This window comes from Neoarius graeffei, chromosome 17 (genome assembly GCF_027579695.1).
Source record: "Neoarius graeffei isolate fNeoGra1 chromosome 17, fNeoGra1.pri, whole genome shotgun sequence".
NCBI classification, from domain to species: Eukaryota; Metazoa; Chordata; class Actinopteri; order Siluriformes; family Ariidae; genus Neoarius; species Neoarius graeffei.
This window is the reverse complement of record NC_083585.1, coordinates 35,891,079-35,918,890: the sequence shown is the minus strand read 5'-3', so window position 1 is coordinate 35,918,890 and position 27,812 is coordinate 35,891,079. Positions and strand designations below refer to the sequence as shown.

The following is a 27,812-nucleotide window of genomic DNA, read 5'->3' as shown; positions in this document are numbered from 1 at the left end:
GCTTCAGGGAAGGGCACCAGTGCAACCATCTTCTCGAAAAAGGACATGGTGGTGGAATCATCCAGGCTGACAACACTGAGATGGTACAGCGCTACGAGAACCTGGCTCTTCACCACTGTAACAGGTTGGGTTGGAAAGTAAACAGAGAATACCAGAGCAATTAATCTTCTGAAGAAGCTCAAGTGTAAGCAGGAACCCACTGCACGCGTTCTAACGCCTCCCCCAACACACACACACACACACACCTTTTAAGAATATTGAAATAGAACAGTAAGTTTTAGCGCATGAGTGATAAAATTCTGCCCTCTAGTGCTTGGAAGCTGAACAGCACTAAAACAGGTTGTTCAAATCCTCTATCCTCATGTTATGGGCTCTAACATAGCAATCAGTGCTCCAAAAGAATTTTGTTAGCAAATTAAACGGAGTGATCATAAGGAGTATATGGTGTGTTTGATTTGTCTGTACATTTAACCGTCAGCTTTGTGCTAAAATCAGAAACAAGACAAGATTCTCCCGGTCTCTGCTGTTTAGAATATACTTTATGAAATCTTAAATGTAGAAACGTTTATTAAAACTACTTTCTACCCATACAGTTCGACATGTACTTTTTGTTTGTTTAATTATATTTAACTTTATGGAATGTCCCGGTTATCACTTCAACTACAGCAGCTATAAAAGAGCTGTTTCCTCACCAGTTTCTTTTCTCTCTGATGAAGTTCAAGGGACAGAAATGCAGTGCGTCATGTTACAGATAAACCAGAAAAAAAAAAAAAACCTCCGGTCTTGAAGACCCAGCCATGATAGAACTTTATCTCTAATCGTTAGAGCACAGACACTGGAGACTCCCTTCCATTAAGCATCTCCAAACTTCATAACAACTGTTCGTATTTATTAGATACCAAATTCTTTAACCTGATTCATCTATTAAAATAAACAGACATTAATAATAAACCTCTGATTTGCCTTCTAACCTGAAGTACTGTCAGAGCTGCAGAGAAAATTCAACCAGAGACATTGCTGCAATATAAGGGCAAAATAATGCATCAGAAACCTCAAAGGATGCTACACTAGCTAAATCGACTTCTAGGGTAGATGCTTTACCTAGTCCTTATGAAAAGAAGTAGAAGTTGTTCTGTTATAAATGTGGATTTTACAAGACAAAAAACCCCAGACATATTGATGCTGAACCTCTGACTACCCTGCTTTACAGAGGATTAAAATGGAACATTTTTCCTGTACAGCCAAAAGATGTCAGATGAAGCTGAAGCAAACTCTTAAGCCACTAGTGTCCCAATCCAACTTTACAGAAAAGATTCCCAGCTAGTTGTAGTGATTTATACAGTCGAACAAGAACCTCTCATGCACTGTAAATGCGACATTCAGTCATGACATTCATTTGAAACACTTTAAGATGATACATTTTATTGCCATAAACAGTGTAGGAAAATGAAAAGAAAAACAAAAAGAATAAAAACAGCCAATTCTTTTTATAGTACAGTAAGAAAATGTTCTACGACTTTCATTTCATATCCAGTAAAATGTCAAATAAAATGGTTGCAACACATGGATACCCAAAGAGAATTTTATACTTGATCTAATAGTAGACAATACGAGTGTCTGTCGTCACCTTAATGGAAATGTGGATGTGATGTTTGTTCAACAAGTTTCCTATGTGAAGGCAGTATTACTGACCGTGTTAGAGATCCACAGCTATTTCTTTTTTTTTTTTGATGAAGAAGTACATGCTGTGGAAGGTAATAGCCTGACTGATAATGTAGCTGATATCCATGTTCATAACTATCATACTTTCATGTCACTCTTCTACTCACAGTGTGGCTGTACCTTTATCACAGAAAGCATTTCTCATCTGGATTATACAGACATGGTCAAAAAAAAAAAAAATCTTCCACACGGTTTAATTATTTAAGAAACAAATGAATATTCAGATTCTCCTAACATTTAAGCTGTTTAATATTTAAGACCGTGGGAACTAAAATGTCACTTCAAAAACTGAACAGCAAGTTAGGAAGCAATACAGAAGACACAATTGGATAGCAATTCCTGTTTTCTTGCATTTCAAATTGACTGAACATGACAATGCCTTGGGAAAAGGAGAAAAACATGTACTGCAAGATCCTTACCCAAAGGCATCAGAATGAAACTGAAGCCACTGTCCTGGGTCTTGCTTAGGTGTGTAGGAAGTTCGTTTATAGCAGATAGTCACGGGCGGGTGTTAACCCATGCCCTGCCCGTTTTCAATCGTCTTCTTTTTAGCCAAGCAGAGAAGCTTGGCACCTTGAAAGATTTTTTTTTTTTTGCTGGCCAAAGCCCGTAGAGATCCAGTCTAGCCTTCCGGAATAATGCAGCCACACAGCTAGATCAATGCTTAAACAAGAAAACAAAAATAAGAACAATGATTTCACAAGGGCCTGCTTTCACAAAGGCTGAAAGGTAACACCTAATATTTTGATGAACAAAGTGACCAAATAACAAAATCAGCCCCATGTGAACAGGAGATTGCAATAAGCTAGTAAAAGAAGCTTCATCATTTCTGTTCATTAAAACGTTCTATTTTACATTCAGCCCAAAACTTAACACTGCTTGTACAATTCTACTACACAGCTTTAATGAGCCAATTTTCCATTCAACACAACCAGGGCTAGGAGAGCACCATCCTAGTAACCCACTGTGCATTCAAATAGGGGTTTTTTCCTCTTCTTTTTTACAGGAGGGATCTCCACAAACAAGTGAGAGCTGTTTGCACTGACCATGCAGGACATAAAACTGCTTGTGCCACCTCTGAAAACATCAATTCTACAAACGTTCCCAGAGGTAACATTTAAGAAAACAAAAAAAAACAAAAGGGAGTGAAGGTAAGGCAGGGAAAATATCCACTGACAGTATAACCTGCATTACCGGCACAAAAATTTATTCAAAAGCACAAGTTACATGGACCTACTGTATAACCTCCTGCAAGGAAAGAGGCTGTATCAAATTAAATCCACATCCAAACTGTATTGTTACAACTGCACAGAACTGGGATGGGGGAGTTGAGTAGCATTTGACTTAAAAACAATTTTAAAATGATTTGGATTGTATTTAAGAGAGCAGCGATATCAAACCCTTTTTGTACCACAGAGAATGTGAATGAGCTTTCCCCTGACAAACTACAATACAGAGCAGGCACTATTTACAGGGAAGCAGGAGGAGTGGACGTAAAAACGATCGATCAGTTTGACATGCATTCACGAGCTGCTCGTTTGTGTGTGTGTGCGCAACTGTCATGAAAATGTATGGTTTTTAATCATATTTTTCCTTCTTGAATAAATATATTCAAATCAAATTGGATTCTGAAGAAGGAGGGCTTCATCTCTAACTATTAGGAATGATGACCGAGTCTTATCATATTCCTGTTGGCATGATACTTTTTTTTCCCCCCTCCCCCCCCTCTCATTTTGTCTTCTTGTCCTGGTCCTGCACTCTCCTCTCCCCTGGCCCCCCTCCCACTCCATCCCTCCCTCCATCCATCCATCCATCCCAGCGTACTGAGGGAGGCTGCAGTCTCTTTAGTGTTTGTCTTTGGATATTACCTCCTCCCTGGGTTTGGCACCCCCAAAGATAGCTGAATTTGGGTTGGCCACTTGGTTCAAGGGCTCGGAGACTGTGCGTGGCTTCAACTGTAGCCTTGGTCTCTGTGCTCTCTCCTCTGTAGAAAAGAGAAAAATACAGCACAAACATATTACAGGTATTACAGCAACGCTCCTATGCGTTACAGATTTTAAATTTATTTTTGCCCTCAGCTCTTAGGGGCTGCAACTTTTTATTGCAAAAAGGGACAGTATGGTAAAAGTACACTGCTGTGAGCTTGCCGCAAAACAATGCTGACCTGTGCGTTAATGGAAGTAGTAAGTTTATTTTTCAGGCCTGAAAACGAAATTAAAATAATGACGGAGCAATTAGCTCAGCAAAGGAAGAGAGCAACATGACATTTCAGAGGCAGTACAAATGTGCAAGAAGAAGGACATACCAAACGCATTAAGCAGTGTACATCGAGGTGACAATTTAAAGAAAACGTGAAAGTCAAGTGTCTCACTAAAGTGTTGGGCCACCACGAGCTACTAGAATAGATTCAACAAGTTTCTGGGACTATACAAGAGGGATAAACACCATTCTTCCCTCAATTATGTGTGTAATAAAATTAAATAACGGTGGTCGAGAGCGCTGTCCAAAACATCACTTCAAAATCATCTACAGACGTTCACCTGGGTTGGGATCTGGTGGCATATTCATCAAATCATTCAGTGAGCCCTCATGCCCCATGGATGTGGGTGGGGCATTTTGGAAGAGACCACATCCATCAGGATAGAACTGTTTCAAATAATAAATGTGACCAGTCAATTTAAGTAATTTGCAGACGCTTCCTTCTACAATACAACAGAGCCACTGTTTTTATCTTTAATTTGTCACCCGTATGCTTGTGTCCTCCAAGCAGACAAATAGTTTAGGTGGCTTCATCTTGTACTCTGAGGTGAATTTGTGTCTAGAATACGTTACTGTTGTTAAGGTCAGCCTAAAAAACATGCCAAGAACCTAACTGCATAAATAATGCATTATTAGCAGTCATTAAAAAGATACAAGATCTGCCCAAACATTCACATCTTATAGAAAAAAAATAAATTTTATATGCATGAAAATTAAGCAGGAATAAAGCTATGACACCATCAGAGGGTTCTCTGAAGTCTGTCGGGCCTCCACGTGGTCCATCTCTGTAGCGGCCCATTCCACCACCGCCCCGTCTGTCGCCAGGACGACCACTTCCACGACTCCTCCCACCCATGAAGTCATCATCTCTAAACCCTGAGGTTGGGTAAAAAAAAAAAAAAAAAAAAAATTTTTAATGCATGTACCAACATCTCAAAGACAAGTTGTTCCAAAATACTGATCCACAATAATGGCTTCAAAATAATTAAATAAACCTTTTATTTCAGATCAGTATTTATTGACAACTCCGAAAAGGGATCTCTTTCCACACCAGCAGTGAGACTAACAATATGACTAATGGCAATGAGATGGAGTCCCTATGACATCATGAAGATTCATTTAAAAAAAAAAAAATCATCCATCTATGGAAAAGACAAGGGAAGATTACAGCATCTCTTCATTTCTATGACTGAGGATTTTCTAAAGCTACCAGCTAGACCTGCAAAACAGGCTTTTTTTTGCCAATATGCCTTTGCTCCCACTCATCGCACCTCCTCCTGAGTGGTCGTAGTCGTCTCTGGAGTCTCGTCCCCCTCCTCTGGGCCCTCGTGAGCCACCGCGGCCTGAAATGCACATGGGCTACGTTTAAAACACTGTAATCTAAGGCAAGGTGTGCGGCTGAAGAGAATCACCCACACACACTGGTTCTGCTAAAGGTGACCTCCTGCCATGCCCTGGTTAGTCACACTGCTAGGAAAGGTGGAACCATTTTCACAGAAAGGCAGCCTTGGGAAAATAGTTCGCGTGTAAGTGAAGCCAAGAGAAGAGATCAGGGAAGCCTATAAATGTAGGATTACTTGCTATTTGAAGAAAACGAGGGAAAAGGCAGACAAATGTAGTGAATGAAGAATGAGCAAGAAGTGAAGTTGCCTACTAAAATCCAAGTTACTTGGCTTAGTTGTAAAGTTATTTCAATAATACGGGAATAAAAGCACCTCATTTTTGACAGCCTACAAAATAAAATCATACAAATCCTTTGGTATATGAGGGATACAAAAACATGGGGAGATGCAGAGGAAACAATCTGTAAATTTAAAAAAAGCACAAAAACACCCACATCCCTTTACCTGGAGCCTGGGCGTGCTGATCCTCGACAGCGCAGACTAGCAAGTGTGACCAATCAAATCACAAATATGGATAAGTTCAAAATGGTATCGTGGATTTATAAAAGTATGATCGATGGTCTTAAGTAACAGAATCATGACCACACAAAGATTCAATGTAACAACCCACTTGGTTGAATTAACAACAAGAAATAAAAAGTTAGGAGCTTTCTTTGCAGGAATTCCTGGAGGAATTCTCACCAGTTCTACCCGCCCTGGTTCCATTTCTCAAAGTATAACCAAATTAGTCATTTGAACCCCTGTGATCCTAGTCTGGTTAACACCAGACCATATCAAGTGAAATATGGTCTGGAATCCGCCTATTGAATTTCTCGTAGGGGAGGTGTGGTTTACGATTGTCAACGGCCGTTTATTGGACGTTGCAAATGTCTATCATTTGGCGTATACGTAGCCCATGGCCAATCATGGCAGTTGTACCCGGTGACGTAGTTAGAGCGACGAAGAAGACGAAGAGGCAACTCGATAGCATTTTCCTGCTCTGGACCAAGCTGTGCCGCAGAAATCCCGAGATCGCCTGCCTCCTTTACCTGGTCTTCCACCAAGGCAGTCAGTGGCGAGACTACCGCAACGACCGGGGTTTGGCTAAACCCCATCTGCTTAGCCACTAAGGGGGCTAGTTGGTAAATGAGACTTTTACCAAACCCTGTCAGGAGCAAGGCAAAGGCATCTGTCTTCGTGTCAACGAAAGACTGTAACGTCAAACGCTGTTCTTTTTTTAAAACAAACTTGCGCGCTAAACTATTCAGAACAGTGTCTAAAGCTTGATCTAAAGCTTGATCGAAAGTTTGGTTCATATCGCTCGCCGCCATGTTAAATGTGATCCGTAAACAGTCCTAAATAAACTACAAGCTTCCGTTTGTCGAGTAGTACGCGTCACCGTCTTTCCACCCCTCCCCACTCTCTGATTGGCTCCCTAACTCAGGCGAGCCTTTAGACCATAGTTTCCATGCTGTCTTTTCAGATCGGAACGATTGTGCAAAGCAGCATGGGATTTCCCAGGCTACTGTGATCCTGACTACGATAAATCAGTTACTGATTGTGGCCTTTTGTGCTCCTGAGAACTTTATCTGACCTCCACATTGTTCATTTTTGTGAAAGCAAATATATAATTAATTGAGGCAGGTCTCACACAAGATCTTGTTGTATGACATGCATTGCATCACATGATTGTTTTAATAAAATCATTAAACTGTAACAGCACTGAGCTTCAGTTATTCTAATATTTTCAAATGCATATGACTTGAGATTGCTGCATTTTACATTTCTTGCCAACTGACTTGTTACTGATTTATGGACTTGGATTTGAGTAGACAGTGGTGATTGGAAGACCAAGTAAGTGAAGATTTGAAAGTATGTGAAGTGTTACTGCACCAAAAAAAAAAAAAAAAAAAAAAAAAAAAAAAACACACAAAACAGCAAGTGTCTTATGAAGTTTTATGGCCGAGTGGACTCATCCGAGACCAGTACCTCTGTCGTCTTTTCGGAAGCCAAATCCACCGCCGCGCTCTTGTCTCCGGCCCTCGGCAATGTCCACCCTCAGTGATCGATCTCCAAGCAGCTATAAAGGAGAGCAGCAGTGTGTCAGCACAATCTATATTGCTACTCAACGGTCATTTTACAGAAATGAAAAGGTACTCACAGCTCCATCATACGTCAAAGCCTCTTTTAGAGATTCCAAGTCATCAAACTCGACATAACAGAAACCTAAAAGGAAGATCAGAACAAACATATTAATGGCAGGCAGATACTGATGATTTATTATTTAATTAGTATCAAGTTTTTAACCGTGACTCACCTTTAAACTTGTCAGTCTCTTTGTCTCGGACTAGTCGCACACTCCTCACGGCGAGGTCTTTGAAGATGGCGTCTATGTCTCCTTGTACTGTGTTGAAGGGCAGGTTGCCTACGTACGCCGTGTATGGAGGCTCTGTGGGGAGCTCCTTCTGTTTGCGGGGTCCACCTGGGCCGCCTGGACCTCGGGGTCTGTCCAGAAGCATAACTGGTCAGCAAGCGGTGCATTTTCAAGTGCTCAAGGTTTATGCATTATCTGATACAAAATTACAGATGTTCCCAATTCAAATGTGGTTTTATTTCCAAGTCATAAATAATAGGCCTCAGATAAAGTGACATCTGCAGACAGTATTAATTTTAAGGAATATGCAAAATTAATTTGGTAAGAAGTTACACCAAAAGTTAAACAAGGATTACTTGAAAGGCTTATATTTGAGTGTGGTTTTCATCCTCCCAAACTTGTATAAAACAGATTTGAAACGGCACTGAGACGATAAAGTGGTGGAGTTGGTCAGTCACCTGTTTGAATAGAATGGAACGTTAGATTAAGACCCCGTCCACACATAGCCGGGTATCTCCTAAATCGAAGATATCTTTCTACATTTTGGCCTGTCATCCACATGAAAACACATCAAAAACGAATATTTAAAAAAAAACTCCGGGCATGCCTTTTCGTGTAGACAGAGATAACCGGAGTTTTGCGTTTTAGAACATCACAATCTGCGCCAAAAAAATGACAACAAATCTGCCCTGACGTCAAACGTGCGACCTTTGTTTACTGCAGAAGCCAGATTAAGCATGGACAAAGAGTAATGGATCGGAGTAGTGCCTTGAAAGCGTTAATTATTGTGCAGGTGCTATTTACATGTTTCATTTTAGAAGCCCAACTACTGATAAGATTCCCAATCAACGTTTTCTTGCGTCTTTTGAAGTTTATACTCCAAAATTGTGTTTAGAAGCAATTCTGTCTCCGAGTCTGTCCAGACGAACGAGCTTGGCACCATGTTTTATGTTTAGGCGGAAGTGACGCCAACAGAGGGCTATTCTGATGTGATTGGGGGTAGGATTTGGGGAAATAATGCCATCTACAGGTTTGGAATGCTTATGAATGTGATTGAAAACGCAGATGTTCGGTTACGTGTGGAAGGGATTTTTTTTCAAAGACGAGGTGGTGTGGATAAAACATTTTTATAAACGGGGGGGGGATGTTCGGTTTTAAAAATACCCGGCTACGTGTGTACATGGCCTTAGAAGAGAACGTAACCTAGATATTTAGAATGACAGTGGAACATAAAATAAGTGTAAAACTGTAACATTAGCGTACATGGCAGTATATGTAAAATGTTCCTGATTTGACCCAAATAAACTAACGCCGATATCATTGTTGGCATAAAGCACCTATAACAATGAAAAAACTGCATTCATAAACATGTTGCTAATTTGAACAACAGACAAAGCACTGTTGGGTATTAGACATATTTCAATACTGCGGAGCATGATAAACAGTGTTCGAAATACCCGGTTGCCCAGATGCGCCGCACAACCACATTTTGTTCCGTGCAACCAATTTTATGGCAAAGGTGCTTGCGGTACAGGCAGCGAATCACCCCCGGACACTGATGGACAGAAAATTTACAAACCCCGAGCCTCGTTATGATGTTTCAAGTTTTTCTGGAACTTTCTCGGGAGTTCTGTGAACATGGCGAATCAAAGCACTTTGTTCAAGTATTTTTCCAAGTCAGCTAGTCGAGGAGACGACAGCGAGACTGCTGCTACAAATCAAAGTCCAGACGAGCAAGGACAAGGAATGGTCGGGACCGAAATGGAAGTACAGCAAAAGGAAACAGCTAGTGAGCAGACGACGGTGAGGAAGTCTTCAAAAGATACATCTTTCAAGAGTCATGGTGAGCAGGACGCCCATGGCTACGTCATGACACAGGAGAAGAGACCGAAAAGATGCTTTGTGACTGGTGCATAGATTTCGACAAGATCAGGAGGCAGAAATACGTTTGTAAAACGATCAAGATAACAAGCATCATTGTACACGAGGGATCGGCAATGCACAAAGTGGCAGCAGGGAGAAGAAGAAGAAGAAGAAAAAAAAAAAGAGGATCTCATTACTGCCCCGTCAGGTTTGTAACTCTCCGTTATTTTCTTCAAATTTCATCATAAATCTTAGTAGTGCCGGGGTAATTCCAAGACGCTGTTTTAATTGTAGTACAACGGAAATACAAATGTTGGTAGATCGCTTTGAGAGCATGGCCATTGTTTTGATTTTTAATCCTCTGGGGTTGAGAGCTTCGCCGGTGAAGCTCGGCAGGTTTAGAATGAGTAGGTCCTGTATTTAGATAAAAATCTTGAGTTTTTGCAGAAATCAGGGACTTAAAAGTGGGGCAACCTAAAATGTTGATGGGCAACTTAACCTTTGCCTCAGGTTGCCCACTGGGCAAACCTGGTTAAAAAAAGTATTTCAAAACACTGATAAGTATTTAACAGTTTACTACAGCTTGATACGGTAAACAGTAGGGCTGTAACGATACACCCAACTCACGATTCGAATCGCGATTTTTGACCCACGATTCGATACACCCACGATTTTTTTTAAATGTGTTTTTAAAGTAGTAAATTTGACTTAACATTTACTTACTTACATTAACTATTTAATAACAAATAATTCAGACCACTGCAGAGAATGAGTAATATGTATGCAAAAATGAACAAATGTATATCCAAAGACTGTTTTATTTCTCAAAATAATACTGTTGAGCCGGAAGCTCTGTTTTTTTCGGTTCTGAAAAAGTCATTTTTCCAAATCATGTAAATCTGTTAAGATTTTTTTTTGGAGGGGTGGCTCTCTCACTGTCTCACTCTCATAGGGCCAATGATTTTCTGTGATCGCGGAAAACAGATGGAAATTACGGAATTTTTATAGTGAAACGTTGCTCGCGTGTCAAAATGTAACTGCCGCAGAAGGCTTCCGCCCAAGCAGACATGCCTTCAGTGTTGCCAGATATTGCTAACGTTTTCCACCCCAAAATGTGTTCAAAACCAGCCAAAAAGCACCTAAACCTGCCCAATCTGGCAACACTGCATGCCTTTCCGGTCAAGTGATTGTGATTGGCTTGTGGCACACCTAGCCAGCCAATGAGCTGCTTGTTTACAGATTCGCTCCCCGCGTCGCAACCAGAATGGCGACCGCTTAAAAGAAATGAATGCTCTGCCAGTGGCGAGTGTGGACATTGCGTGACTCGCAGAAGATTGTCGCAGGTCGGCGAAAAAACGACTTACTAACAGATATAAAAAAAGTAATTTAAGTAAGTTTAAAATGTAATTTAAATAAAAAGTAAAGTATTTCATAAATTGAAGTTTGGAAGCACCTCTGTTTTTGGGCTGAGGAGAAGTTTGAAAGGGTGTACCGCGATTCTGCCTTCTTGTATCGCGATACGGATCGTGGCTCTGCGTATCGCGATTTCGATTCGCATATTGTTACAGCCCTAGTAAACAGGTCAAATATTAGATGTTACCATTAACAATTTTAAATGAGATATTTTGGACCTCCCTGCTTATAATTACAGGACTACATAAAGCATCCAAAGTGGCAAACTGAAAATGTCATGTCTCCCAGGAGAAAAAAAAAAAAAAAAAAAAAGGGGGTGGAGAGGGAAAGAAAGAAAGAAAAAAATAAAACCAAACCAATACTCGTGCTAGAAGTCAACAACATGTACATCATCCCTGGAAACCAAGTTTCACCAACACCAGCACAGACGAGTTCACATACAGGTTATTACTGACAGCTACTGAATCAAACAGCCAGTGTGTGCAGGAACATTTTCAAAATTGTATGCAGATCTGGCTCAGACACTCAAACAGTTTATACACCAGCATTTACACATTATATCAGGCCCTGACACATTTAAATCATGTTGGTCATTTATAGATGCTGCTCCACTTTAGTCTGAAAGCAGCTCAGCATTTCACCTTACATAACCTTCTGGATCGGCGTTTTTGCTCACTACGGTTTCTAACCAACAAACGTCCGACAAAAAGTAGTCACTATTACTTTTGGGAGTGACGCTTTAGTTGTCCCGCTGTTCACTATGGAATCAATTTTGTGCCAAAATGTTCATACAATACTTTTGAAATATCAAACAAAAACGACAAATCAAAATACAAAAAAAAAGGAAAAAAAAAGGTCAATTTTTTTAGACTGGCAAATAAATTATTCGTGTAATTGTGCAAAATATCAGTCTATTACTCTTCAGAAACCTTTTATTTTTGTTCCGCGTCTCTCAGTTTTGACGTAATTTATTTTGGTTGCGATTCCAGCTTTTTCGTTTGCGCTCCCTGACTTTTTGCTTGCAGTTTTGGCACAAACTTCACGTGTGGGTGGGCTGTCCAGGAATGCATTCCCATTGGCTAACTTGTGTTTGACTGACAGCTCCGCTCAGCCATTCCCCCGGAGGCTGTTGCGGCCATCCATTGACGGTAAACAAGGATCGAGTGGACTTCAGTGGCGACTATGATATTGAATTAATTCAACAAAGTGTAAGTGCGGGACAAATGTGTTGTACGTGTTGCAGTAGTGCACATTATGCAGGTGTGTTTAACGTTAGCAAGACAGCTATTATATTGGGTAGTGGAGCTAAGGCTAACGTTTGACTTGACACGAAACACCTGCATAATGTGCACTACTGCAACACATACAACACATTTGTCCCGCACTTACACTTTGTTGAATTAATTCAGTATCATAGTCGCCACTGAAGTCCACTCGATCCTTGTTTACCGTCAATGGATCGGTCACTCGTCAAACAGTCCGCCAGAATCCGAGTAGGGAATGGCTGAGCGTAGCTGTCAGTCAAACAAGTTAGCCAATGGGAATGCGTTCCTGGACAGCCCGACCACACGTGAAGTTTGTGCCAAAACTGCAAGCAAAAAGTCAGGGAGCGCAAACGAGAAAGCTGGAATCGCAACCAAAATAAATTACGGCAAGCAAAACTGAGAAAGACGCGGAACAAAAATAAAAGGTTTCTGAAGAGTAATAGACTGATATTTTGCACGATTACACGAATAATTTGTTTACCAGTCTAAAAAAAATTGACTTTTTTTTTGCATTTTGATTTGTCGTTTTTGTTTGATATTTCAAAAGTATCGTATGAACATTTTGGCACAAAATTGATTCCATAGTTCACCACAAGGTCACGTTAAATCTATTTAGACAGCACTTGTGGTTTTAGTCACTCACTTCTTTTTAGTATTTCAAGGTTCTTGCAAATCAGATTTTAACAAGGCCTGCGTGTAATTAATATTATATTCCCTCATCAAAGACTTCCCGTGCAGGGATTGGCCAAGGCTGGCTCACGTGACATAAAATAGTCCCATCATTGATCGAGCAATGCATCGATCAATCAATCGTCATGGTATATCCAGGATATACCATGACCTAACATCACAATTTCAAGCTATACAGCTGACGAGAGTCACAGCTGTGACTCCAAGAGCATTTCTGTGTGTAGATCTACACACCATGATCATGCCTAATAATCTGTTTTGTTTTTCCAGATTTATTTCTAATTCTTTGGAGTTAACACTTAATTTGACAACAAAGACAATTTAGCATAGCATAAGGACGACCCAAAAAAAACAAAACAAAAACACCCACACCCCCCTCAAACTGTAGGATTACTATGTCTTAAAATTTAAAGTGCCCATAATTATATTTGGGGTGGGGAAGAAGAACCCACAACACACACATCCGGGAAAACAAAAAAAGGTACAAAAGTTTGGACACACCTACTCATTCATAGGTTTTTCTGCATGTAGAAACAATACTGTAGCAGTGATCCAGCTAGCTATCCAAGAGGGCAAGGCACCAGTGATGATCACGGGCAATTTTGCACGCATCACAATAGACAAAGAATCTATCATGCAAAATTAGCCATAATGGGGAACTATGCAACGTAGATTACTTTTGTAAAATAAAATAAGCAAATCTGAAGCTTCTTAGGCCCTGTCCACACGGCAACGGATTCAGGTGACTCCGATACAATTGCTTATCGTTTAGGCCTGGCGTCCACACGGCACCGGCGTTTTGGGTGCCCAAAACGCAATCTTTTTGAGAACGGGTTCCAGAGTGGAAAGATCTGGCAACGTTGCCGTTGTGAAGTCGTCTGGATGAGTAAAACGGATTTGTTTACGATGACGTCACAACCACATGACTGTGAGTGCTTCACGCCGGGTAGAAGTGTAACGAATATCACCAGGAAAAAGCCTTACAGAGCACTAGTGAGAGTGAAACACGAGCTTAGATATTATTATTATTATGTTCAGTGTTAGTTCACAGTAGTAATGCAAGAAGCAGAATAGTGACGGTAATAGTGAAGCAAAAACATGCAATTGTACAAACACTGCAGCTCTACAGCAAAATATTCATTTATGAAATGGTCTGATTCTTAACACCAGTAGTGCCAATGATCTTCTCATTGCGATGCGAGTTGTCAACAAATCCTATAACTTGGTTCATGAAACGCGCTTACAAAATATTTTCACTGTGAATATTTATTGTGTAATGGTGCAAAGTGAGAGAGAGAGAGAGTCAATCCCGCCAGCAAAAATAGAGAAAAAAAGAGCAATCTCACCTCTTCAGATGTGGGTTTAAGTCCTACAATACATTCCTCAAAAAGGGCGTAGAGGAGCAAATTAATCATTATTTAATTAGCATTCAATTTATTCCAGACCATTAAAGACACCGCCTTCCACATAGAATCATAGGTCATCCTCGCCGCCATTTTGGAGAGGTCAAAGCGGAGAATAAAGATTAGCTGCGTTTAACTGTACCAACAGGTTTGCCATCCAAACGAGATCACATGGGATTACCTTTCACAGGTGAGACTGGAAAAATACTTTTCATTGTATTTGGTCATTATAATGTAATTTTACAAACAGATTTTCCTGACTTTGTGGCTAATATGCATCCTTACTTCTTCTATTGTTCTGGTGTCTCCGAAGGGACCGTCTTACAGCGCCCCTAGAGGTGTGGCATGTGTATTGCATCGTTTTCAGCAAGCATTGCGTTGCCATATGGACCTGATATTTTACTGATTGTTGCCCATTTGGACGCGATATATTTTTAAATAACATCTCGTTGCCGTTGTCGTGTGGATGTAGCCTTAGTTAACCAGCTTAATACAGAGCTTCATAAGGTCACATCCTCGTGCGTTCATGCTTGGTGCACCTTGAACCATCACTCGTCCATGCTCATTTTTGATCTGAGCGATCAGCGCACGCGCGCCGCAAGGACGTTTTGGAACTGTCCGCCAGCATGCTTTTCAATAAACTCCGCACTTACATCCATCCATCGCCCATTAACATGACTGTCCAATGCTAGTTAACGCTAATAGCATCATTAATATTAGTCTGGAATATTAACGTTCGATTAGATCTACTCCAACATGGTAATCTTAACGTTAGTGATCAGATTTCCTACAGATCTATATCTAGAGTCTAGATCCAGCCGTCCTTACTTTTGATTGAAGCTGTTTAGTCTTCAACTTTGAGATCCATTCATGTTCTGGCAAACAGAGATGCGAGGTTTTATGAGCTCTTTGCTGCTTTTACCAATTCTTTTTTTCTTCTGCATCTTTGTAGTCGGGTGGCACGGTGGTGTAGTGGTTAGCGCTGTCGCCTCACAGCAAGAAGGTCTGGGTTCGAGCCCCGTGGCCGGCGAGGGCCTTTCTGTGTGGAGTTTGCATGTTCTCCCCGTGTCCGCGTGGGTTTCCTCCGGGTGCTCCGGTTTCCCCCACAGTCCAAAGACATGCAGGTTAGGTTAACTGGCGACTCTAAATTGACCGTAGGTGTGAATGGGAGTGTGAATGGTTGTCTGTGTCTATTGCCGCTTTTCCACTACCAACGCGGCTGAGTCGGGCTGAGCCGTGCCGTGCTGAGTTGGGCTGAGTCGAGCTGAGTGGGGCTGTTGGCGTTGCATTTCGACTACAATCGCGCTGAACCGTGCTGGCTGGAAGTGGGTGGACACATTGGGTGGAGTTAGCGAAAGTGGGTGGACGTCAGGTGATGTCGTTAGGCGGCGCAAACAGTGACATCAGTGATCTTTTGAGCGGTAGTCTCACGACCCGGATACTAAACAATAAACATGGAGGACATGGTGTCGTTAGTGTTGCTGGTCTTGGTGCTGTGGCTTGTTGTCACCGACAACGCCAACAGACACTGGCAAGAGCGTATAGATGAGGCGAGGTGCATAAGGCTTCATAATTCTCGTAATTCGTAATTCTCCTTCTTCCGGGTTTACGGTGTTTACAGATCCCAGCGTGCTCGCGGGGCGTGTGTGGGCGTGTGAGGACACTCCTCCTCACCAATCAGTGCACAGGGGAGTGTCTCCTCACGCCCCTAGCCCCACTCGGCTCGGTTTGGCTCGCTTCAGCCCTACTCCAAAACCGTGCGAGTTTTGGGTGCTGAGCAGGGCTGAAGCGAGCTGAGTCGTGCTGTTCTTAGATAGTCGAAACGCGAGCCGTGTCGGGCTGAAGTGAGCTGAAGCGAGCTGAAAAAGGGTAGTGGAAAAGGGCCGTATGTGTTAGCCCTGTGATGACCTGGCGACTTGTCCAGGGTGTACCCCGCCTCTCGCCCGTAGTCAGCTGGGATAGGCTCCAGCTTGCCTGCGACCCTGTAGAACAGGATAAAGCGGCTACAGATAATGAGATCTTTGTAGGCATCGCTGTTTTTTTTGACCGTACCTTGCTTCACTGACTCGATGTTGTAATAAGACAAAATGGTCGACAGAGCATGTCTATGACCCAGTGTGTTGTAATTATTCAACATACGTTACTTTCATTGCAAGTCGGCAACCTTTGGTAGTACGTACGTACTTACTTTCTATGGCGGAAAGTATGTGCTGGGCGCTTGGAAAGCGCTGTAAAATTATGAGCAGGGCACATATACTGTAAATTTGGGAGGGTCACTGGTATTTGAGAGCAGGGCGTGGCACCCTGGTAAAATAAACTAGCTGGAACACTGCGGAAGACATCAAAACTTAAATAACATATGGAACATGCATAGAATTATGTGGTAAACAAGTGTTAAAAAGGTTAATATTTTAGATTCTTCAAAGTAGCCAGCATTTACCTTGACTTTTACACACTATTGGCATTCTCTTATCCGGCTTCATGACGGAGTCACCTGGAATGCTTTTCAATTAACAGGTGCCTTGTCAAAAGCTAATTAGTGCATTTTCTTGCCTTCTTAATGTGTTTGAGATCAAACAGTAAATAATAAAAGTACAGTAAATAGTCCTATTCCACAACTGTAGTAATCCATATGTCAAGAACCGCTCAACTAAGGAAAGAGAAACGACATCCATAATTACGTTAAGGCATGAAGTCAAGTCAACTTTATTGTCAAATATGCTATACATGCTCGACATACAGCACAGATGAAAGATCAGTCCTCTCTGACCCACGGTGCAAACTGGCAATGCAATAAATAAAAATAGAAGTGTCTTTATTAATAAAGAAATAACACTGAAGTAGACGGGCATGTTCAAACATTTGTCTGGTACTATATATTCATGTCTCTGCAACACTGAACGTTCTATTAAATTCTTTCTGGACCCATACATGTCCCACCTCCAGAGGCGGTTCTTAGTAGCTTGTTGGCAGACAACATGGATTGTCAGTATACTTCTGGCTGTGTGTCGTCCCACACTATTCACTTCTCCAACCATCCCTTGGTGGTGGGTTTGCTAGTGGTTTTGAAGAGGGTGGAATTTGTACAAGGTTATGGTTATGCCCCTCCAACTGGGGACTATTAATTGGGGGAATGTGTTGCTTCCTTACAGCAATCAAAAACACTACTTCCAACTTTATACACCACCAGGGCTTCTCCATCAGTAATAAATAAGGGGCATGCAATAACCTGTCTAACTAAATAAGATAAATTCGCTAGGGGTGGGACATCTCAAATGCTATTGGCTGTTGTGCTAGTCAGCCAAGTCACTTTGCTCTGGCATGTTTCAGAAGGACGCATGTTAATATGTGAAGTCAAAATCACAACCGAGAAATCATTTCATAAGGACTTTCAAGAACAATGCATTTGATCCGTTAGAAAAATGCTCATAAATACATGACGACGGAGGTTGAGAAAAGGCCCAATTAAAACATTATGCAATTACTTTCAGCAACACCGACAGTAACTACAGTAACACCTGTACCAAACGCAAAACAAATACAATATCTTGCAAAGGTATTCATCCCCCTCAGCGTTTGTCCTGTCTCGTCACTGGAATCAAAATGGATTGTTGGAGGATTAGCACCATTTTATTTATACAACATGCCTACCACTATAAAGGTGAAAATTGTTTCATTGCGACACAAACAATAATTAAGATGAAAAAACAGACATCTGGAGTAGGGTTGGGCGGTATCCAAATTTTGATACCTTTAAACCGTCTCTGTGTTTTCCCGGGGTATACGGTATTACCGAGAAAAAAATATTTTGTTTCGGCCTACTGTATAACGTGCGCCTATGCCTCAAATGTACTATTTAAAAGCAGCATAGCGAATTGTGTGCATTGTGGTATGGATTAAGCAGCAAAGCGAATTTTGTGCATTGACGAATGGATTAAGAGATATTTCAAAGCATCACGCAACTCTTCCTTCATCTTGAAAATAGCATTCAACTGTCGTTTACACATGTCTGCGTTGAAACGCATTTGCAGCACTATTTCACCTACTCCATCAAAAAAAAGTACACGATGAGCAGGATCATACCCTTTCAAGCATGGGAAATAAAAAAAAGAAAAAGAATCAACCAACACCCAAGTCCGTTTAGACTGCGCGATAAACCATATTCTTCAGCGCAAATGAGGCGAACCTAATTCAAATGCGTGATAGCTGCACAAGGCAAAATCATATGGGCCCACGTCATGCCATGGCAGGGAAATTAATAATCAAATGGCCTTACCTTGCTTAAAACGTTGTCTTGATCACATAACTCCTTACAATTATTCCACTTAAATCCATACGGTTTAACACACCCAACAAAGATAGCAAGCGCATTGCTAATTCCCACCAGAAACCTAACAGTTTACGCTACGATGTTTTCTTCCGTTTCTTCAGTAGATGACATTTCAAACGTTTATTACCCACATCCCAAATGTCATACGTTATATTATTTTACCTTGTTGTTACTCATGTAACCTACTCAAAACACAACTCATTGGAGAGATCTCGTGGAAGTGGAGTACCCCAGGCTATGGTGTGCCTTAGGGGACATATTAGATTTTTCGTTTGGTTTGAAACCAAAATACTGCCACACTGCCGATGTTTTTTTTTTTTTGCCACTAACTCGTTATCTTGACTTGCCATCTTTCAACCACGGTCTCAGTCTCTCTCTTTTTTTTTTTTAATAGATAGGACAGTATAGAGAGACAGGAAATGAGCGGGGGAGAGAGAGACGGGATCGGGAAATAACCTCGGGTCGGAATCTTACCCGGGTCCCCGGATTTATGGTACGGTGCCTTAGCCATCTGAGCCATGACACCCCCGGTCTCAGGCTCTTGCGAAGCTTTCTGTCAGACCCCAAATGTCACGCAGGGTTGCCATGGTAACGACATAAACAACCCTGCACGCGATGAGAACTTCTTTATGAAATTGATAGAATTAGTGAAAATACGATCACACAGTTATTCGGGATGATCTTCAATTTATTATATTATGACCTCATGTACTCCATATTTATTTAGATATTATATATTTTTTTAAAATGACGGTAATGAGACCGATACCGTTGGTACTTTTGGATACCTCGGGATACCTTCTTACCGTAATACCGCCCAACCCTAATCTGGAGTATGCATAGGTGTTCACCCTGCTCAAAGTCAATACTCTGTAGAGACACCTTTTGCTACAATTACAGCTGCAAGTCTCTTGGAGTATGTCTCTATTAGCTTAGCACATCTAGCCACTGGGATTTTTGCCCATTCCTCAAGAGAAAACTGCTCCAACTCCTTCAAGTTAGATGGATTGTGTTGGTGTACAGCAATCTTCAAGTTATGCCACAGATTCTCAATTGGATTGTGGTCTGGGCTTTGACTAGGCCATTCCAAGAGATTTAAATGTTTCCCTTTAAACCACTGCAGTGTAGCTTTAGCAGTATGTTTATTAAGGTCATTGTCCTGCTGGAACATGAACCTTACACTAGGTTTACATTAGACCGTATCAGCGGATCATCAGATTAACGTTTTTAAAACGATTAGTGTGCACACAGCAACGCCAATACACGATTCGCGTGCACATAGCAACGCCAATACACGGATATGCTTGGCTCCGCAGGCATCCTGCGTTCCAAATCACTCCGCCCTGAACAGCGAGTGCCCTCTGGAGGGTGCGCACTCCGGCCCTGCGCAGCTCACAGAGCGCGCGAGTATAGCGCACGAGCAGTGATTCGGGACTGAGCCGCTGTGTGTGATCCCAGCGCATATCACTTACCACTTGCAAGTGGAAGGATGGCAAGCCTAAAGACAATCATAACTACACAATGGGCAGTATTTGCATCAGTATTTGCAGTATTTTCATACTTTTATACTCTTTAATGAAAGGTGATACAAGGCGGAAGTCCGCGCCGTTTTTCAGCAGTCGCGTCACATGACCAACGCCAGCGAATCAGGAAGGTGGATGTCACAGTGACGTTGTCCAATGACGACGCCAGCTAGAGCTCAGCACAGCGTATCCGCGTATTCTCAATGTTTACACAGCACCGGACCAGACACGATTTGGATTGAATACGTGGACCCTGGCAGATTGCCGTTTCCCGGCGTTTTAATGTAAACGGACAGTGCATCCGCGAAGAAAACGAGACAGATACGGTCTAATGTAAACTTGGCCTTAGTCCCAGACTCAAACCTCTAGGAGACAAAGCAGGTTTTCCTCCAGAATTGCCCTGCATTTCGTGCCATCCATCTTTCCTTCAGTCCTGACCAGCTTTCCTGTCCCTGCAGATGAAAAATATCCCCACAGCATGATGCCGCCGCCACCACCATGCTTCACCGTTGGGATGGTGTTCTCAGGGTGTTGGGTTTGCACCACACGTGGCATTTTCCAAGATGGCCAACAAGATCAATTTTCGCCTCATTTGACCAGAGAATCTTCTTCCATGTGTTTCGGAAGTCGGTCACATGCTGTTGGGCAAATTCCAAACGTTTTCTTAAGCAATTACTTTTTCTGGCCACTCTTCCATAAAGCCCCACTCTGGAGTGTACGGCTTAAAGTGGTCCTATGGACGGATACTCCCATCTCCGCTGTGGATCTCTGCAGCTCCTTCAGTGTTATCTTTGGTGTCTTTGTTGCATCTCTGATTAATGCCCTCCTTGCCCGGTCTGTGAGTTTTGGCGGGCGGCCTTCTCGTCAGGTTTGTAGTGGTGCCATATTCTTTCCATTTTGCTATAATGGATTTAATGGTGCTCCCTGGGATATTCAAAGTTTGGGATATGTTTTATAACTCAACCCTGATCTATACTTCTCCACAACTTTGTCTCTGACCTGTTTGGAGGCTCCTTGGTTTTCATGTTGCTTGCTTAGTGGTGTTGCAGAGTCAGGGTCCTTCCAGAACAGGTTGATTTATACAGACACCATGTGACAGATCATGTGACACTTTGATTGCACACAGGTGGCTCTTAATCAACTAACTACGTGACTTATGTCATGAATTGGTTGGACCGGCTCTTATTTAGGGGTTTCATATGAAAAGGGGGTGAATACCCATGTACGCTCTAGATTTCTGTTTTCTCATCTTAAATTCTTGTTTGTGTCACAATAAAACTATTTGCACCTGTTGGGTAAATCAAATTGTGCTAACCCTCCAAAAATCCATTTCAATTCCATCTTGTAATGCAACAAAACGGGACAAACACCAAGGGGGATGAATACTTGTGCAAGACACTATATAGCCAACACGTTGCTGGAATGAATATTTGCATAAATGCTTAAGGCTACCATCTCATCTCATCTCATCTCATTATCTCTAGCCGCTTTATCCTTCTACAGGGTCGCAGGCAAGCTGGAGCCTATCCCAGCTGACTACGGGCGAAAGGCGGGGTACACCCTGGACAAGTCGCCAGGTCATCACAGGGCTGATACATAGACAACCATTCACACTCACATTCACACCTACGGTCAATTTAGAGTCACCAGTTAACCTAACCTGCATGTCTTTGGACTGTGGGGGAAACCGGAGCACCCGGAGGAAACCCACGCGGACACGGGGAGAACATGCAAACTCCACACAGAAAGGCCCTCACCGGACCCGGGGTTCGAACCCAGGACCTTCTTGCTGTGAGGCGACAGCGCTAACCACTACACCACCGTGCCACCCCGCTTAAGGCTACCAGAAAATGAAAAATTGCTTTACTGCAACTAATTTCACCTTGTTAACGTGGCAAAGAAAATTATTTGTTGAGGTTTCTGCACTAACAGATTTATAATCTCGTGTATTATAAAGCAAACAGTCAACTCACAACTGGACGATATCACTCTCCAGCACTATGGACCCTTTTCACGTGACGTCACGACAAACGCGGCCGCCATTTTGGACATGTACTACCAGTAGTTTACCACAGCCAGCATTGAGGAACGGCAGCAAAGAAAGTTTTTACTTTCAGCAAGACTTCCATCATGCCACTATATTGTTGTGCACCTGGATGTAGTAACCATCAACAAACAAGGCAAGGGTTATCATTTTATCGGATCCCGACGGAGAAGATGGATAGCGGCCATAAACAGGAAAGATTGGCAGCCCTCGGCATACCAGCGCTTGTGTAGTGACCACTTTGTTGGAGGTAAGACGAATAAAATTAGCCAGAAAAGGCATTACATTGCTGTTAACATCCTGTGGCGGCGAGTGTGTAACCAAATAGGCTAAAATAACCCATTGTAACCTCTGTTCTTCTGTAGTAGCTATTAGCTAACGACATTAGCTAGCGTTGTGTTCCTTTGCTGTTGGTAGACTGTAGGACAGATCAGAGGCAGTGTCCTACAAACAGCGCTTAATTTGAGGGGGAGCAAGCCGGAGCGCGCTCCGGAACCTCGGGCGTTGGCTCCGGCAGCTATTTACACTGGATCCGGTGATCCGACACCCCTTTTGACTATGTAACAAAAAAAAAAAAAAACCAAATAATTAAATTAAAAAATGCAAGTTTATTTAGTGTTAATGTCTGATTTTGATATCTGTCTTGTTGGTGATTTCTCTCATGAAACGACATCCACAAAATATCTGCAGATGAACTTAATTTGCAGTGTTATTACAAAACATGCCCAGAAGCGCAGCGCCCCCCTCCCCCCCTCTTTTTTTCCGCACCGGAGCCGCTCATCCTCTGCGCTCCGGGACCTCCCACTTTACAAATTAAGCACTGCCTACAAATAAGTGTTCAAAACAAGAGGAACATGTATTTGTCTCTTAAATCCAGGCCGTTCCCTGTAATCTGTAACAACGGTTGGAGAAAGTAATGGCAAATAGTGAGTGCACAAACCATAGAAGGTGAACTGTACACAGCGCCAGGGCAGTGTGATGGTATGTCTACTTTTAGATTGTGTTAGCTTATCAATGAACACACTCGTCACTCGACGAGTTTCACGTCTTTACGACGGATACTTAAATGTGTGTTAGGTATTATTGTTGCAGTCTAAGCAGTCATTGTAGCAGCTAGATGAGCGAGAACCGAAAGGGTCTGTGCCATAAACCGTTATTTCTGTACGGCGTTGCTAATGTGTCGTTACTGTTGTTATTTCTCCCTCTGCTCGCCCTGTAAATGCCCCACATCGCTGGATAGCGAAGGTATTTTCTGCATCTCATTCCTTTTTCTTGTATGTTCTCCGTTTGTCGCCTTCCTCGCATTCAAACCAATTCGAGCCGAAGTCCGCTACATGTCCAAAATGGTGGTCGCGTTTACGAAGGTCACGTGACTGAAAAGGGTCTATACAGCTCCCCGTGTCTATGCACCGTTTTATAAAGCAAAACTAATGGGCGTACAAGTTATATCTACTGAAAAGAATGATGCTGCATATAAGCCTTATGATTAGGGGGGTGTCAAGGAAACTCAAACAGAAATTGTGTCACTGCAGGTTTGTGTTGGCAAAGAAGCCACATGCAGAAGGCGTCCAACATGCCAGAGACATTCCACTGGTGTCAGAGGAAATGTATCTTCAGGGAAAGTAAAGTACTGGACACTAATACAGAAGCAAAGCTGGCCATTTCTGCTAATGCTAAGGGCTTTGGACTTTTCCTGATTATTGTGTTACACTTCAAATATTAAAGCTATAAATGCCTTTGGATTACATCCGACTAACTAAAAAGACGTTTAACATCGCCGTTATGAGAAGGATTTTTTTTAATGTAGAGCTGCACGACCCAACAAATAAAAATGACTTTTTTTTGCTTTGAATCAAGATCATGACCGACAGATTTTTACACAGAAAACATTAAATTCTTGCATTACTAGGATAAGTAACTGCTACATTTTCCTAGTGAATGACATCTTGTCTACATTTGTCCAGCAAACCGTCCTGCAGAAAGCGCAGTGCATCTTCCCGAATATAAAAAGAAACTGGCTAAATAACTGTCATAATTTGCTCTGCCACAAACTGAAAGAAGAGTGTGCAGCTTACAAATACAAGATATTCGTAAGCTGCACTGGCAAATGCTGAGCAAGACTGCACATACAGCCATGAATCACTCACTATTCAGTTCATGTAATTGCAAAATTTACATTCAGTACATGATATAAAATTTTAGACAAGATCAATTTCTTCCTCCTTTTGTTAGCAGGAGTTAGTGTCATTTGAAAATACATTTTAGCCTTCAACACCATCTCTCTCCCCTTTTTCTTTGTACATTCTCTGCACTTAGTAAATAAGGGGCGTATAGTGGTGCCAAGTTCTCTCAAAAGATTGTAGGCAGGACAAATGTTGAAGAATCTGCACCGTCCTTGAACGAACTGCTTTGAGAACGAAGTCGAGATAGTGATATGAATATTTTGTGCAAAGCCCAACAACGTATTGGGGAGGCGTCGGTGTTAGGGGAGAATTTTTTTTTTTTTAGAGATTACACATGACAATTATTCAAAATCATAAGATCTCTTTAAAAAGAAATTTACAGCGGGCTGAAACATACCTCCACAACTGTGTACTGTAAGCAACACGTTTTGATGAAACTTGCAGAACAAAATGAAATCAGTGGCTTGAAAATTCCTCCCTGAGAAGAACAGGGTCCGTGCTTTTCATGTAGGAGACAGCCAACCCACATCATTTAAATAAATGTAAATAAGCATAACTAGACTGATCCATCACGATTAAGCGTGCAAATGACTAGTTTTAATGCTTCACCACATCTAAAACGATACAGTTTTACACACATGCCATTATGCACGTGTGCAATGATACTGTACCATTAGATTTACATTACTGAAGCCAATCAACTGTAATCAAACATCTAGGAATTATACATCAGTACAGAAGATATTTGGGCGTGAGGGGCATTTCAACAGGTTTGAGAACCAAACGTTACAGAGCAGAAGTCGGGGTCATTTAGAAGAAGAAGAAACCTTTGTCACATGCACACTTCAAGCACAGTGAAATTCATCCTCTGCATTTAACCCATCTGAAGCAGCGAACACACGCGCACACACCCAGAGCAGTGGGCAACCACACACAGCGCCCGGGGAGCAGTCAGGGGTTAAGTACCTTGCTCAAGGGCGCTTCAGCCCAAGGCCGCCCCACATTAACCTAACTGCATGTCTTTGGACTGTGGGGGAAACCGGAGCACCCGGAGGAAACCCACGCAGACACGGGGAAAACATGCAAACTCCACACAGAAAGGCCCTCGCCAGCTGCTGGGCTCAAACCCAGAACCTTCTTGCTGTAAGGTGACCGTGCTAACCACTACACCACCGTGCCGCCCTTTTACGTTGAAATGTTACTGTGGTACGAACTCACACTGCTCACAGAACACATCTGCTTTGCTTGATTTTTATATTTTTACATTTACAGGTCATCACATCTTGCATTTGAAGGTTGCTTGTGCGCAGCGATTTCTGATTTTACTTGCATTTTATCAAAATGGTGGCTAATTTCGTGCAGTAGCCCCTCCTGTCGATGCTGAAGTTAACAGGTCCAACTTTAGGACCAGCAATTTTGTGGTGCCATGCAAATGTCAGCGCCAGGTGTTCAGCTCTGGTGACAGCCTGTTTTCGCTCGAAACATGTGGAACCAGTTCTAGATTAAGCACAGGCACTGTAACGATGTAAAAGAGCTAAATAATGTGATGAAGTAGTGGTGGGGTTCTTTTACAAATGGCTGCGAGTCACTGCAGGGTTCTCCATGACAAAACCTCTTTCGGTCAAATGTGTTAACGTATGGAACTCCCTGATTAACAAACTGAGGACTATTCAGGAAGGAAAGCCAGTTGCGTCAATCACATGTAAACGTTTACAGGTCTTCTGAACTCTCTCATTATGTTTACCAAATGCTTTCGATTTGTTATTCTACACGGCTCATTCACGTTCAAATCATTTCAACACTTGTCTCTGATGAGTCAACAGTTAGAAATACTTATCACATGGGAGTGTAATATACGGTCTGTTAATAATTATTATCACAATACTTGGAGTGCAGAAAGTTGCACTGAGCAAATCAATTTTAGTTTCGGATGAGCATGATAGAAGCAGCTTTCTGGAAGAGAATGCATACTTTTAACATCAACAACAAGCATCACCACGTGGAGTGAAATCACATGCAGCACCTCAATGCGGTCCTGTTTTACACTGATTCCTTTAATTATATAAAAATAACTGGATTTTGTGTGTGTGGGGGGGGATTGTCAAGACACAAAGCATAAAAAAAAACAAACATTAATTTCATAATACTTGCTGCTCGACAAGCAATAAATAAATGAGAGACTATAATAAAAGGCTGCTTTTTCTAAATCCTGTAGGAGATTAGATCGTGAGTGAAAGTCGTGATCTATATAAAAGTTTGAGAGTCAATATCAGGAAGGCTATAATGGCTCATAATGAGGTGAAATACAGCAGGAGTTGAGTCGCGGCCCGGTTTCTACACCCACCATGCATTTACACTGAGAGCTAACAGGCTACAATTAGCCTCCTCCATGCAGCGATCACATTTCAGTGCAGGGAAACAAAGTTCAACTGTAACTGTAGTGCAAATAAGTACATAAAAACATTTAGAAATGTTATGTTTAATCACAGATTGGAGCGAAATCGGTAACTTCGCTTCACTTGCTATGTGCATCACAGCTCGTAGTCCATGTGGGCTGTGTTTTTTCCTCTTCACCACGGATACCTGGCGCCAACTGCCTCGTTGGCAAAAGAATTACACCCGAATCCAGCTGGATATTTCACGCTTTTGCACCATAAAGGAGAAAAGAAAAAAAAACAGCATCACTAAACGCTACCTAGTGATCCGTCAGGCACATCTGGATGGAGCGCCAATCCCCGCGCTTGCGTTTCTCTATTGACCGACTTCCCATTCATCATGCCGGGAGAGCGCAGTTCCCCACTCCGCTCATCGCGCCCGGGCCTGCACTCGCTTTCACTCAATACAACCGCCGAGCGCCGCACTAAACAGGCCCGGTCCTCACTGACCCTGCAACCGACAGGATGAATTCTCGTTCTTAGGATAAATATTTCCTTACCCTCTTCCACCACCAAAGCTACCGTAAGCCCGGTCATCGTAGGTATCGTAATCCGCCATGTCCGTGTTTGCTGTCCAGAGAAAGCAGTCTGCTAGCTGGGGGCCTTCAATATACCACTGTACGGCTTAGCTGTCTCACTAATGCCTGCACAATTTCACCTGTGAGAAAAACTATACATCAACAAGTTCTACAAAGATTAAAAAAATAATAAAAGAAATGGTATACATGTATGATTAAAAAAATCTTTTCAAAAAGAAAAAATATATATATAAAAGAGAACGAATAACGTTTGAATCAGGCAAACTTTAGAAAGCATTTACAAGGTAAATCGTTAGCAAAATACAAACACCGGCTAGCACAAAAGCTAGTAAAAAAAGGTGAATGATATTATCAATTCTGACTTTGGCTAAATATTAAGCAATTCAA

At 42.0% G+C, this 27,812-nt stretch overlaps 1 protein-coding gene across 3 annotated transcripts; it reads right to left on the bottom strand.

Annotated features, from left to right (window-relative positions):
* Positions 1-1,405: 1,405 nt before the first annotated feature.
* On the bottom strand, positions 1,406-27,532 carry eif4h (eukaryotic translation initiation factor 4h). 3 transcript variants are annotated; one of them, XM_060944107.1, is made up of 8 exons: positions 27,387-27,530; positions 7,681-7,868; positions 7,525-7,589; positions 7,353-7,443; positions 5,253-5,324; positions 4,720-4,857; positions 3,591-3,706; positions 1,406-2,385 (listed from the first exon to the last, which is right to left on the bottom strand). In XM_060944107.1, exons 1-8 carry the CDS (start codon positions 27,443-27,445, stop codon positions 2,380-2,382), a joined length of 735 nt encoding a protein of 244 aa, XP_060800090.1. In that variant the 5' UTR covers positions 27,446-27,530; the 3' UTR covers positions 1,406-2,379. The 3 variants fall into 3 exon arrangements, with proteins under 3 accessions (XP_060800090.1, XP_060800091.1, XP_060800089.1); XM_060944108.1 differs by lacking the exon at positions 5,253-5,324 and having other exon boundaries at positions 27,387-27,532; XM_060944106.1 differs by lacking the exon at positions 1,406-2,385 and having other exon boundaries at positions 3,567-3,706; positions 27,387-27,532.
* Positions 27,533-27,812: the final 280 nt, after the last annotated feature.